Here is a 13,457-nt window from a genome sequence, read left to right on the forward strand (position 1 = left end):
TTCCTCCACACCTGCTCGATGCCCCGATGCTGGCCCGCGGTCACCCCTCTTGTGGCCCCGGAGGCCACACGCACGCCTAGCCCACAACAGGGGGTGCTTGGCTCTCCAGCCCCACCTGGGCCCCCGCACGTGTGCACACACACAAAACATCAGAAGATTTGCAAGCTCGAAGCTCAAGTAAAAATCAGCATCCAAGCAGCAGGGAAGAAGGCAACACCACGGGAGTCAGGAGATGTGGGCAGGGCCTCCCCACCCCCGGGGGAAAGACCAGGAAGACGGGAATCCCACCCGGAATCCCACCGGAAATTCCAGGTCTGCCAAGCCTTTTGCCAAGTAGAGGAGACGCTGCAGACCAGGCCCCGGTGTTTTCTCCTTTGCATGCTGAGAAAGCATTTCTAAAAGAAGACAATCTGCTGACCCAGGGAGAAATAGGACCCAGAGAACGCAGTCCCCAGTCCTAGGGACGGAAGGAGGCCTTGGGACGCCTGGGGGGCTCAGTCGGTTAAGCGTCCGACTTCAGCTCAGGTCATGATCTCACAGTCCGTAGATTCGAGCCCCGCGTCGGGTTCTGTGCTGACAGCTCAGAGCCTGGAGCTGCTTCCAATTCTGTGTCTCCCTCTCTCTCCGACCCTCCCCGCTCACGCTCCTGCTCTCTCTCAAAAATAAACATTAAAAAAAATTTTTTAAAGAAAGAAAGGAGATGTCTGCTGCACAGGTGAGTGCGGGCTGGAGGGATGGGGCCGGAGGACAGGGCTGGGGGTGGGGAAGCAGCGGGAGTCTTGTTGTTTAATTTTTATTTAAAAAATTTTTTAAGTTTATTCATTTACTTTTGGAAGAGAGATCAAGCGAAGGAGGGACAGAGAGATGATGGGAGAGACCCACGCAGGCCCCCCCCACCAGCAGCACAGAGCCCGACGCGGGGCTCGCACTCATGTGCTGTTAGGTCACGACCTGAGCTGACACCAGAGTCAGATGCTCCACGGACTGAGCCGCCAGGCGTCCCAGAGGTGGCTACAGTCTGGAGCAGCGCCTGGGGTCCTGGGAATAAACCGGCACAAGCCCGCCGGAGCGAAGCAAATGGGAAAACAAGGCTGTCAAAGTAAAAATCACCACCGGAGTCGCAACAACAGTAAGAAAAACCCATGAGCTGTGTGGGTCAAGAAAAAACAACAACCAACTGGCCCTCATTAAAATGAAATGCTCCTGGGGCGCTTGGGGCTCAGTCGTTAAACGTCCAACTCCTGATGTCAGCTCGGGTCACGGTCTCAGGGTTCGTGGGATCGAGCCCCACGCTGGGCTCTGCGCTGACAGCGTGGAGCCTGCTTGGGGTTCTCCCTCCCTCTCTGTCCCTCCCCAGCTCACGCGCACTCTCTCTCTCTTTCAGAATAAACAAACTTGAAAACACCCTCTTGTTCTTTGAGAAACGCAGTCACGGAACCAACATGTGACAAGAGCGGGAGAGAGCACGAGCCGGACGGACGCCTGACGGAGCTCGTCCGTCCCGGACACACGGACACTTTGCACAGCAACTACAGGATGGAAACCCGGCCAAGAAAAGAGACCAAGAGGTGAACACACACTCCAGGCCAGGAAGAGAAACAAGCACGTGAAAAGGTGCTCAAGACTCTGGTTCGTCAGGAAGACGCAAACCTGGAAATGCCCGAACGTGGGCCAACAGGAGGCCGCAGACTGAGCCCCGAGCAGGGCGGTCCTCCCCGGACGGGCTCCCTGACTCGCCGCCTGCTCCTCAGCACGAGGCCGGCCGGCTGCTCAGCGGGCCCGCGGGAGCACAGCAGCCGGGACTCGGCCAGCAGGAAGTTCTGGAACACCGCTGCAGTTTCGCACAAGCCCGCCCTTGCCCTGGGGCCACGCACGTGTTTCCCGTGGGCAGACACCTGCCCTTCTGTGTGTCCACAGGGAGGAGACCTGCCTGGGCCCCCAGCACAATGTCCCCAGGGCCACCTCATGACTCCCTGTAACAGTAAAACGCCCTTTCAAAGGCAGGAGCCTGCATGCACACACACGTGGGTCATGCACAGCACGGTCCTCCCAGGGGGCTGGGGTGGGGGGGGCGGCCCAGACCGAGGCGGCAGGAGCTCCAGCCTGGAGGCCCGGCAGCACCAGGCCTGCACGTGGCCTCCGAGCCCAGAGCCGGCAGGTCCGAAAGCATGGAGGGGACATCACAGGGCATTCCGGGCCTCCCGTGCCGGAGCGCCCTGCACGTTACCAGCAAGGCCACACCTGCAGGCCGGACCCCCCCACCCCCAGCACCCCTCAGGCCCTCCCCGAGCTGCGGGTCTGCAGGGCCGGGTCAGCTCCGTGTGCACGGAGCCCAGACGGCTTCCCCGCAGGCCCGGGAGCAGCGCGACCTCGCAGACGTGGACAGAGGCCCGCCTGCCTCAGAGCCGGGCCAGTGAGAGGGGCCTGGCCCCGGTCACAGGTTCCACCCAGCATGTTGCCCCTGCCCCCACTCCCCCCACCCCCGGCCCTGGAAAGTTCCGTAGCTGGGTCTGTCAACGCAGCAGCTGCGTTTTCACACCAGGTTTGTAGGAATCTGGGGACCGTCGTGCCCCCCCCAGGGTGGCAACCACAGGGCACCGGGCGCAGGCCACAGCAGCCAACACGGGAGCACCAGGGTCCCCCGGAAAGCACCACGGAGGACAGGCCCCGCGTGCGGCACTGGACGGCGTGAGGGAGGGGGCAAGACGGCTCCGGGAGCCGAGACCACGGATGCAGACGGCCAGTGCCCCACACCTGCTGGCGAACCAGGGCCTGGGGCCCGGGAGGGGACCGAACCCCCGCGCTGTGGCCAGTGCGCCTGGGTCACGCGCCACCTGCAGAGCAGCGAGGGCATGAAGAAAAGCACCTGCCCGGGAGCTTCGCCGGCTACACACCTGGGGCCTGTCCCCATTCACCGTGCGACACGCACGCCCGAGCACACTCGCACAGGCCGCTCGCCCTGCGCTGCGGGCTGGCGTCCCCTTCCACCGCCACCACCGACGCCAGCTGTGGCCTCAGCCAGTCTCCGCGTGGCCACGGCTCCCCACAGCGGCCGCACACTTCTGCGCTGTCCTCACCGCCAGCTGCACTTCTTCCAGCGGGGGCCCACACCCGTGTGCACTCCGAGCGGCACCCCAAAGCCGCCCTGCGCACCCCAGCCGGGTGTGTGCCTCACAGCCTTCTCGTCTGACGGGGAGAACCCGATCCGAGTGGAAGAAGGACCCGTCACAGGCAGGACGCTAGACCCACCCGGGGCATATGTGACGACCCGACGGACACCTGGGGGCCTCCGCTGCGCCGGGGGTCTTACCGAGTTCCTTGGAGCCCTGGCTCTCACTGGCTAGCTCGCCCATCTTCACAAGGGCATCGAAATAACCCTTCGCAGCATAGGTCACACCTGAGAGAGGAGAGAAAGGGTGGTCACTGACCTCGCTGGGGACTGACCAGACCCTTGGTACCGACGCGGTGACTGCGGGGGTGCTGGCCCCCTGCCCCCCCAGCCCCCCGCACTCCAAGGCGCTTCTGCCCATGCCGATCTCGCCCACTTCTGGTTGAGGTCCTTCTCTCGCTCCAATCATGAGGGCTCCTCTTCTTTGTAAGAATGTGGCACACCAGTCAAGCCCAGGACTACCCCGGTCGCTCTGCTGGGTCCCGTCCCTACCACCCCGTAACTGGCAAGGGGCGGCAGGGGCTCCCGAGCACAGACCCGGCCGGGCAGCAGGCCACATGCTCAGAGGTCCCCAGGAAGTACACAGACGGCGCCCCTCAGCTCTCCCAACAGGCTGAAGCCACGCTGCGCCCCGCAGCTCCGGCCACCATCAGAGGTGGACCTGGCGTCCCAAGGAAGGGTTCATGCCCCCTGACCGCAGGTGGGCCTGCAAACCCCTCGTCTGGGAAGGGGCGCACCAGCCCGTCAGCCGGAGGGCCGACGGCTCCGGGGACAGCGCCAGCAGCGCGAGGACATCCACTCCTCCGTTCTCTGCAGGCCCGCATAGCAGCACCTGACGGGCACTTCATCACATTTTATATTCAGGTGGGTTTCAGTGAAGAGTGCGCTGTGTGTCCGCACCCCAAGATCGCCACTCCGTGGCCCCGCCCCCGAGACGTGTTTGCTGCCAGGAGAGGGGGCCCTCAGTACTAACAAGCCGAATTTGGCCCCAGTCTGGAGGGGAGAAGGCTGAGAGCACAGAGGTGACGGTGGTGATGTCCCCCTGAGGGCTGTCCTGCGGGGCAGTCCAGGGCAGAGCCCTCGGAGGCCCCACACGTGGCCCCCTGGGAAGCCTCAGTGGGACCCCAGTGGGGGCAGACAGGCCCAGAAGGACACCTGGCCTCATCAAAGAGGAGACCGAGGCGTGGCCTTGATCGGGACTGGAGTGGAACGGCGTTGCTTCACGAGGGTGAGAGTGACAAGTGTCCTCCACTCAATTGACCCACCACACCCAGGAGCACAGGGAAAATCAGCCACAGGCAGGAATGGGTGAAAGGACGGTCCTGCCCCGAGGGCACGGCAGGGCCCTGCTGGAGCCCCGAGGGCACAGCACAGGCCAGGCCCCAGGCCCTGTACCTCCCTCTGCCTCTGCCCGCCCGCCTCCCCTGTCCTCTAACTTTGCAGAGAGGACGCAGACTCGGCTCTCAGACAACCCGCGACAGTTGTCCTGCATGTGGAGCCCTTAGGGGGCAGCAGATGCCTGGAGGCAGAGCCAGCCTGCCGGCAGGGACAAAAATCCCCTCAAGCCTGGGACCTGCGTAGTCACTGAGACTCTACAGGCTGGGTTTCAGCTCAAGGAAGGGACAGACCTGTGTTCAAGGAGCAGGTGCACCTCCTTTCTTGCTGGGGCCGCGGCCCTGTGCTCAGGGCCGGGCAGCTCAGAGAGCCTGGCGGGGTGCGGGACACTTGTGTGCCCCCAAACCAGAGGGCAGGGCAAGGTCCACAGGGAACCAGGGAGCCGGCCAGGGGTGGCCGGTCAGTGCCGCCGGCCCACGCACACACCCACACAAGAGCCCCGCATTCTCGGTTCCGTCTGTGTGTGACATCAAGGCCACGGTCTTTCAAGAACGTCTGGGGCAGCGTCCCCTGGAGAGAAGGACCAGGGCCGAGGTGGAGGGCCAGGCTGCAGAGGGCCACCTGCCAGGCTGCCGCAGGACGGGAGGTCCTCTGTCCCCCCGGACACAGCGAGAGGGCAGGACCGTGGGCGGACACCTCCCCCTGGAGGCCGGCCAGGCCCCTGCCCCAGAGCAGGCCGTTCTGCCGGGTGCTCCGTTCCCAGTGACCACAGGGACAGAAAGGAAGAGGAGCGGCCTCCAATCTAAAGTCCCCCAACAAGGCCCCCATGGGGCCGTGGACAGCCGGGGCAGTAGGCCGAGGCCGGGGCACGCAGTGCAGACACAGCGTCCCTGCTGGGGGGCGGGGGGGGGGCCTCTGCTCACAAAGATGCCCAGTTAGGGCGACAGACTGACACCCACCCTGGAGAAACACAGCCGAGACCAGCAGTCCGTCCCCCAAAACAGGGTGTCCTTGGCCACAGCATGACTCCGCCGGTCCCCACTGGGCCTGCAGGGCTCACCCCCTGGCACCAACGTCCCCTCCCTGGTCGGGGCTCTGGGAGGTGCGGGGTGCCACCTGCCAGGGGACGGTGTGGCTCAAGCCCAGACCCAATCCTACTGCTTCAAGGTGACGGTGCAGGACAGTCTACGTGCTGCGGACTGAAACAGAAGCCAGGCCCCGTGCTTGCGTCACAGCTGTGGGACAAGGCTGTCCCGATTCGAGGCTCACAGGCCTCCGGGGTGCGGCCCCACCCCCTCCCCCTGGCACATTACTGTTTCTGGAACACGGCATCTCTTCCACCACCCATCTGGCTCCGCGAGCTGTCTGCCTGCTGGGAGGCCGGTGCCCCCGCCCCACAGCCTCACCTGCCAGGGCTTTCTCGTAGTTCTTCCCCATGGCGATGAAGTTCCGGAGGCTGGGGTTGAACTGCTCCATGATAGTCTGAGGAAAGCAACGAGAGAAAAGGCATGAGTGGCCCAGGTGACCTGGTGGCTTCGAGAGGGTCCCAACAGGAGGAGAAAACCCAGAGGGTCAAGACCATGAAGCCACAGTGAGATTCTGGGGTCAAAACACCAACCCTGCCCTTGGGCGGACACTTCGAGCCTCAGTTTTCACATCTGTACGATGGGGGTAAGAACAGATCTTGGTGTGTTGCAGATCAAACAGGCCAGTAAACGCGGAGGGCGTGCGGCAGCTCAGTGGCGCTGCTGCCGAGGTGCCAGCGCCCCGTCTGGCGGGGCTGAGTCAGCTGAGGAAAGCCCCCCTGCCGGCCGCGCACAACGGCTCAGCGCCGCCCAGCGCCCCTTCCCACGGACGTCTTCGCTCAACACATCAATTACCAAACACCAGCTCTGATTAGAGGGACCACGGCCGGGTCTGCAAACACCATGCTAGGAATAATCCAACAGGCTCCGGCTCCGTTTGCCCAACGGACTGCCGTTCTCAGACTGGATAAGTTAGATCTTCGTCGCGAAGGCCAGATAAACGTTTTAATTACACGGCGTAAAAACAGCCACACGCAAACAACAGCCAAACTCGAGCTCCGCCGGGGAAGGCGCCCCGGGAGCCAGCCCAGCCAGCGAGCACGCGCCCGGAACTTCCTGAGAAAGCCCGTCTCTGCCGCGTCCGAGGTCTTCAGAGCCATCGTCACGAGGACACTCCAACGGGGACAGGAGAGAACAGACGCCCCGGAGGAGAAACCACCAGGTCCTACCAGAGCGTGCACAGGCCCCACACGCTTCTCCGTGACCAGAGGCTGGCACCCCCGCCCCCGGTGACACCCCTCCTGTCCCCTCTCCTTGCCCCCGGCCAGCATCGAGGGCCATGGCTCTGGTGCCAGAAAAGCAGGTACTTGGCACATGCTGCCATCCCCCCACCCGGGGTGCGGTGCACAGGGAGACCCGTGTCCAGGGGACGAGGCCCTGCACCCAGGCCCAGGCGTGTGGGGAACCGAGAGGGCACGCAGCAGCCTGGTCCCCAGGGCCAGGAAGGGCACCTGCTGCAGGCTGCACTCGAACTAAGATGTGCAGGGACCCTGCCCAACTCCCATCCCCATGGGGCTGGCACCCCGCAAGGAAGGCATGTCCACACCACACAGTGGACAGTGAGGACCCTGCGCGGGGCGGGCCGAGAGCAGGGCAGCGGGACCCGGCTCTCACAGGTGGGAAAGTGGACAGTGGGGTCGGCAGGGAGGTGGCCCAGGGCCCCGCCCTGGCGCACTCCGGGGACAGCAGGGCAGCGCACAGGCTGAAAGGTCAGCAGGGAAGTAAGAAGTCGGCTGCCCACACGGGGAAGGTCCTGGCCGCGAAGGAAGTGACGCGATCCGACTACTTTCCAAAGGGACCCTCGCGGGCTGGGGGAGCCCAGGCTGCAGCCACGGGTGCCAGCGTGTGCAGGGGCCCTGTCGGAGCTGCCCTAGGGTCTAAGATGTGGAGGCCCTCGGGTGGAGAAGGGGCCGGGCCCCCATGTCTGTACCAGGACACTGCGACATGGGGACATGCTGGTCTGGGGACCAGGAATCCAGATGCCTCAGATCCAGGGGGCGCCTGGGAGTCCGAACAGTGATGTCAGACCAGGCAGTGGGGTTAGGGGGAGGGGGACACAGTGGGGGTCTGAGCAGGAAGCCAGGTCTGGGGCTCACCAGCGAGGGGTGACTGCAGGGCCTGTGGGAGCTCTGAGGCGCGCTGCTCACGCCGCCTGGACCTCAGGGCACAGGAGGGCCACATAGTCCGTGTGCATCTGTTCTGCTAAGGACAGAAGGGCGTTAACCCACTCAGGGTGGCCTGGGTCCCTGAGCCTGGGGGCCTGGGGTCCCGGGGTGGCTGCAGACCGCGTGAGACTGTGCTCATACATGCGCTCTCACGTGTGTGTGTGAACATGTGCAAAGGCATCCCTGGGCCAAACACCCTCACACGCCCGGGACCGCTGCCACCCTGGCCCCTGGGTGACACCCACAGGCCCCTACTCAGAAGAGGACATGTGGCAAGCTCATCATGTGAGCCCCATTAACATCCTGAGTGACAGCAGGAAACAGGCCAGGGACGCCCAGGCCAGGCGAGGGGACCACCATGGCAGTCTGCCCACACTCTCCCCATGACACATGGGGACAGCCGCCAGGTTTCACTTCCTCGGCCCGGCAGCTGAGCTCACGCACGAGGAATGCAGGAGAGAGCAGGCAGGGCGGGACGGGCGCAGGGGCGCAGTCAGGCTGCCTGGGCAGGGCAGGGCCTCTGCTCACTCCGCCACGAAGGGGCAGAAGGCCGGGACGCCAGGCTTGGTCACACGGGCGCCACCTTCGGCTGGAGGTGGTGGCAAAGGCTGAAGTGTCCTCCCAGCTCCACACAGCTGCTCAGTCCCTGGTCTCGCGGACAGCTGTCACCCACCTGCCTCCACGTCACCGGCTGTCGGAGAAGCCAGGACCGGCATGGGGCTCCTCCACCCGCCCCCCCCCCGCCCCCTCTATACCGGCCCCCCCACCAGGCCCTGGGAGGGGCCCACAGCTGATGGGGGTGGGGGGTGGGGGCCTCCCTCGGTTATCACGTGGAGCAGGCTCAGGGGCAGTCACTGGGCACCCCGTACTTTTCTTGGAATTGACAGACTGTCTCTTCACGGGCTCTTTCTGGAGGGAGCGCAGGCCCGAGCACCCAAACCCTCTGGCAGGGGCCTGCCCGCCGTGAGAGGAGAAGGAATCATCCCACCTAGGGCGCTGGAAATAGGGCGAGGCCGGGACACCCCGCCGCGGGCAGCCAGGGCCCCGTGCTGCCGCCTCGCACCTGTCCTGCAGCGCAGGGGCCCACAAGCCCCCGCTCCGGTGCGCTCCCCGCCAGGACGCGGCCCACACGCGGGCAGGGGCCGCTGCTTCCTTCCAGCTCCGACGCGTGCTCTGTGCAGATGCACCCCAGGCAGGCTGACTCCATGTCCCGCGCGGGGGCTGTGCGTTTACTCCTCGGGCAGCTTCCGGTGGCTAGGACCTCCCACTGGCCCTCACCCAGCACAGACCTCCGCGGGCCCACGTCTGTGGGGGTTTTTTCGGCAAACACGTACAGCACTGGGAACGTGGCCTCCGATGGCTTTCTCAATAGCAGTTCCGCTCCTAGGCCTTGCACATGACATGTCACACGCAGTGTGATCGACCGCTCAGGGCACCGGGAGGGCTTCCAGCCTCAAGTGGTCTATTAGTGGGGGCGGGGAGGGGGTGTCAACGTCACACGCGGATTTCTGACTGGGTGGGAGGTCGGCGCCCTTAAGCCCCCCGCCGCTCAGGCGTCAGCTGCAGCCGGCACTGCTGCTGCTCTGCCTCTCTGCTCGTTCTGCCATGGCCATCACGGAACCACCGCCGGGCACCGGGTGGGCCGCTGCGCTGTCTGCGAGGGGGCCCTGGACACCCCACAAGACACACACTGTGAAAGGGCGAGACCGGACACGCTCCCAAGTGAGCGGTGAACACAGGGCATGATGGGAAGTCACCCTCCTCCCAGGAGGGCCCCGAGCTGGCTGCTCCCACCAGCCCTGGGGCCACAGCCATCAGGCCTGGCGGGGCTGCCAGACCCAAACGCTGGGACAGGGCCACGTGTTTCTGTAAGAGCAGCTGGGGGGGGGGGGCCGCGTGGCTGCACAGGCGGCTGTCCCCGGACCCCACCAAGCCGAGCACCCCAGAACCATCCTGCCCGGAGGCCCTGGGACACTCCCAGCCTCCAGTGCGCTGATGGGTGCTTAGATTTACTCTGTGGTCACAGGTCTGCTGGCCAGTGAGGATGGGAAGCGAGACACCTGTGGGCACAAGGCGGGGGAACGAGGAGAGGGGCCCACACATTTCTAGAAGGGAGTTCTGCCGAGGACTCTGCCCCAGCCTGCTCCCGTGCCCAGGTCTGGGGCTCCACGGCTCAGGAATCCTGTTTATTCCCCAGCTCTGGCTCTAGCGACGGCCCCCCTCCAGCACCTTCCTGGCAGGGCGGACACAAGGAGCAGAGTCCTTCTGCTGACGGGGAAGTGACGCGCCTTCCACCTCCCCATGGCCCCTCGTGCGCAGCGAAGGAGGACAGGGTGGGCACGTCTGCGGCGTCCTGTGCTCACGCGGGCACGTGCTGTGTGGCCAGGCCCCGCCGGGCTGTTCACCCCACTATCCTGCACCCTCACCTGACAATCCGTGGGTGCCACTGCCCATCTTACAGAGGGGTTGGGGGAGGCCGGGGGAGGCTAGGAGCCTGCTCGCTAGGTCCGGCCACACGGCCGAGCTCACCCTTGGCTGCACACGGGCCTCAGCGCTGCCCGATGCCCGTCAGGCAGCACTGGGTGCTCCCTCAAGCCCGTCCAGCAACATCAGAACGGGGGACGGCAGGGGGTGGGGGGGCTGAGGGGACACGCACCTGCTCTGTGCCTGCCCCGCCTGCCGACCTGGGGCACGTGACGTCCAGCCACTGAGGGGCCCGCTGCCCCCGCCACCCTTGGGGCGGGGGGGCCCTGCCGCACCCCCACAGGCAGCACCGATGCCCTGGCACCCTGGATGGAGGGCCTGGCTCACAGCACAACGGGGCCAGGGGATGGGGTGGGAAGGACCGTCAGGCCAAGCCCGGAGGCCTGGCTTCTCAGGGCAGCTCTGCTCGGCCCCACCTTCGGGTGGGGGCGGGTGGAAGGTTCTGTCTCCTCTAAAGATGGGGACACCTATCCTAGGGACCGTTTCTGAAGAAATAAACCAACTTGGGGAGTTCAGTGAGTGCCGGGGGGGGGGTTCCTGGAGGAGGCAAATCTTCAGCTGGATCTCACTAGGTCAGAACCAGAGAGAGAGAAGAACGTGTTTACACTTGTTCAGAAAATGACTGCATACAGGGAAGCTTCCAGAGCAAAACAGCCCACGGGATGATGGTGGGAGAGCGAGGCTGCAGCAGAGGCAGAAAAGCCCCCACGGGAACAGGGACGCTCCATGCAGACCTATCACGCATTAACAGCACCAGGCTCCCCGCCCTGCACCCCCACAGGCCGCCCCCACAGCCCACCTCCCCTTGGGCCACAACCGGCCACCACGGGCACTCATGGCCTCGCCCCCACAGCCGCCAGCAGGAACAAGGGCCACGCGAGGCCTCAGAAACGCCAACCTGGCCACAGCCTCCCAAGGACGGAGCACGGAAAAGCAACGGGACCCGGTGTTAGGAAACAAGGGGCTCCACGGCTCAGGAATCCTGTTTATTCCCCAGCTCTGGCTCTAGACTGTTCCAGAATCCACGGAGCTGGAGTTCCTGGCCCCAGAGGGAGGGCGGCTCAGCTGGGCCTCGCCCAGGTCAGAGAGGCCCGGAAGCAGCCTGTGGTGAGGTGGCAGTTCCCACCTCCGTCAGCTCTCCGATGAGCCACCAATTTACAGTGAAGTGACAACCCAAGTCTTCGGCATGGACACCAGAGGTCAGGGGTCCTGAGGCCCCAGGAGCCGCTGGCAGAGCAAGGCAGGGACAGAAGACAAAGTTCTGGCCCGCTGGGTGGTCCTGGCTCGAGCCCACGCTAGAACAAGGGGCCCCAGGGTCCCACTCCCCGCTCGGGGTCCTGGAGTCCCGCCATTTCCCTCCTCCTTGGACACCCCTCCCCGACCCCCACAACAGGGTGCACGGGCCCCACAGCCCGTCCTCCCCCTCCGAGACACACCCTCCACCCATCTAGACATCGCGGGCACGGCCCCAGAGGCCCCGAGAGCAGATGCCCCGGGCCCCCCGCTGCTCAGCCCTGTGCCAAGGGGACCCCGGACCCACACTGCTTTCTGTCTGTGCTTAGCGCTGAACTGAAGCCCACGCTCCCACCGCCGCTTCTGTGACGAGATCGGTGTCCCCCCGTGAAGACCTCACTGCTGTGTGACCGAGGCTGGACAGGAAACCATCACGGGCCCCCAGTACGACCTGCCTGGAAACTCGTCGCCCGGATTCAGAGACACAGCAATTGGGCCCCTGCCGACCGGACGAGCCACTGCGCCCTGGGGTGGGGGCCCGATAGCACATCAGTGTCCCCTGAATCCATATGCTGAACCCCCACTGCCCCTCAGAACGCAGACGGTCCTGACAGAAGACGTCAGGGTGAATGCGGTCATTAGGGCGGGTCCTAATCCAATCTCCCCAGTGTCCCTCTGAGAAGGGACTGGGGACACGGGGACACAGACACACACAGACACGGGCAGAAGGCGGCCGTCTGCGAGCCCCGGGGAGAGGCCTCAGGAGCACCCAGCCGTGCCCACAAGCTGTGAGGAGTGGGCGTCCCCTCAAGGCTGCCCTGTGCTGTGTGACCACAGCCAGAGCACACGGAGACACTGGGCCACCCCCACTGGCAGTGTGAAGGCCAACGCTGACAGCAAAACTAAGTCTGGTTCCTGCTTGTCCAGTTAGAACATTCCAAGGCCACTGACCCGTCCTTGTCCCCGGGAAGGCTCTGACCTCAGTTTCACAGGGCTGGGCTCCACTGAGAAACTACCTATGAGCAAGCAGGGATGCGGCCTTGGAATGTTCTGGAACCACCCTCTCCCGATGCCCTCATATTAGGTAGGACACGCCCACGAGGAGGCCGGCAGGCTGATGGGAACACAGGCCACGTGGCACCCAGGAAGCCGGCCTCTGCCTGGGCCTGCCTGCTCTGCCGCTGACCTCCTGCCACCCAGCTCTCACAACCAGCCCGCACCCAGCGCCCTCCACGCGCCAGGAAGGGCCCGGTCACTCGTCAGTGAGGAGAACCTTGCCTGCAGTCTGTGGGACCCCCGAAGGGAACGATAGGTGGCCCCGGGCGTCAGCAGGCCTGGCTCCAGCCCGGCTCAGCCCCCGGCCCACTGACAGCTGGAACGCACGACTTCAGCTCCCGGAGGCCGCCCCGGGTCCCCTCGGCCAGCGGGCTGGGGGACAAGGGAGGTCAGGCTCTCAGCACACAGTGCCTGGCCCCTGGCTGTCAAGGTTACTTTCCAGCAGGCTGGAGAGCCCGGGTGGCCCGCGGCCTGCCCCCCACCGCCGAGGCAGAGCCGGAGAGCAGGAGACGCCTGACTTCACAGCCCCCTCCCCAGGTGGGGCCTGAAATCAGGGCTCTGGCCGCTGGCTTGACCACAGCCCCCGGCTGACAGGTGCATCCACGCCGCCCCAGCCTGGGGCCAGCAAGGCCCTGGACTCCTACCTAAGGGCAAGACTCCACTCTCTAGACTGCAAACAACGTGGCTTCTATGGGGGCGCGCAGAGAGAATGGAGGAGGGGCAGACAACACGCCTCTCTCACCAGAGTCTCCTGGGGCAGAGGGCGCTCACCCAGCCCCGCAGCGGGCGCAGGGGGCAGCGGGCGAAGGGGGAGTGGGCGCAGGGGGCAGCAGGCGCAGGGGGAGCAGGCGCAGGGGGCAGTGGGCACAGAGGGGCAGCGGGCGCAGAGGGGCAGGGGGCAGCGGGCGCAGGGGCAGCAGGCGCAGGGGA

General features: G+C 65.3%; 1 protein-coding gene across 1 annotated transcript in view; it reads right to left on the minus strand.

The window, feature by feature from the left end:
- BAIAP2 (BAR/IMD domain containing adaptor protein 2) overlaps positions 1–13,457 on the minus strand; it is a gene marked incomplete at its 5' end in the record, with an annotated part of 58,132 nt that overhangs the window by 38,444 nt on the left and 6,231 nt on the right. Inside the window, 2 exons of the mRNA XM_029927116.1 lie at positions 3,311–3,397; positions 5,911–5,986. Of these exons, the coding sequence (XP_029782976.1) occupies positions 3,311–3,397; positions 5,911–5,986 (163 nt within the window). The remainder of the gene's footprint in view (positions 1–3,310; positions 3,398–5,910; positions 5,987–13,457) is intronic.

The sequence above is a fragment of the Suricata suricatta genome, chromosome 17 (assembly GCF_006229205.1).
Source record: "Suricata suricatta isolate VVHF042 chromosome 17, meerkat_22Aug2017_6uvM2_HiC, whole genome shotgun sequence".
In the NCBI taxonomy this organism is placed as follows: domain Eukaryota; kingdom Metazoa; phylum Chordata; class Mammalia; order Carnivora; family Herpestidae; genus Suricata; species Suricata suricatta.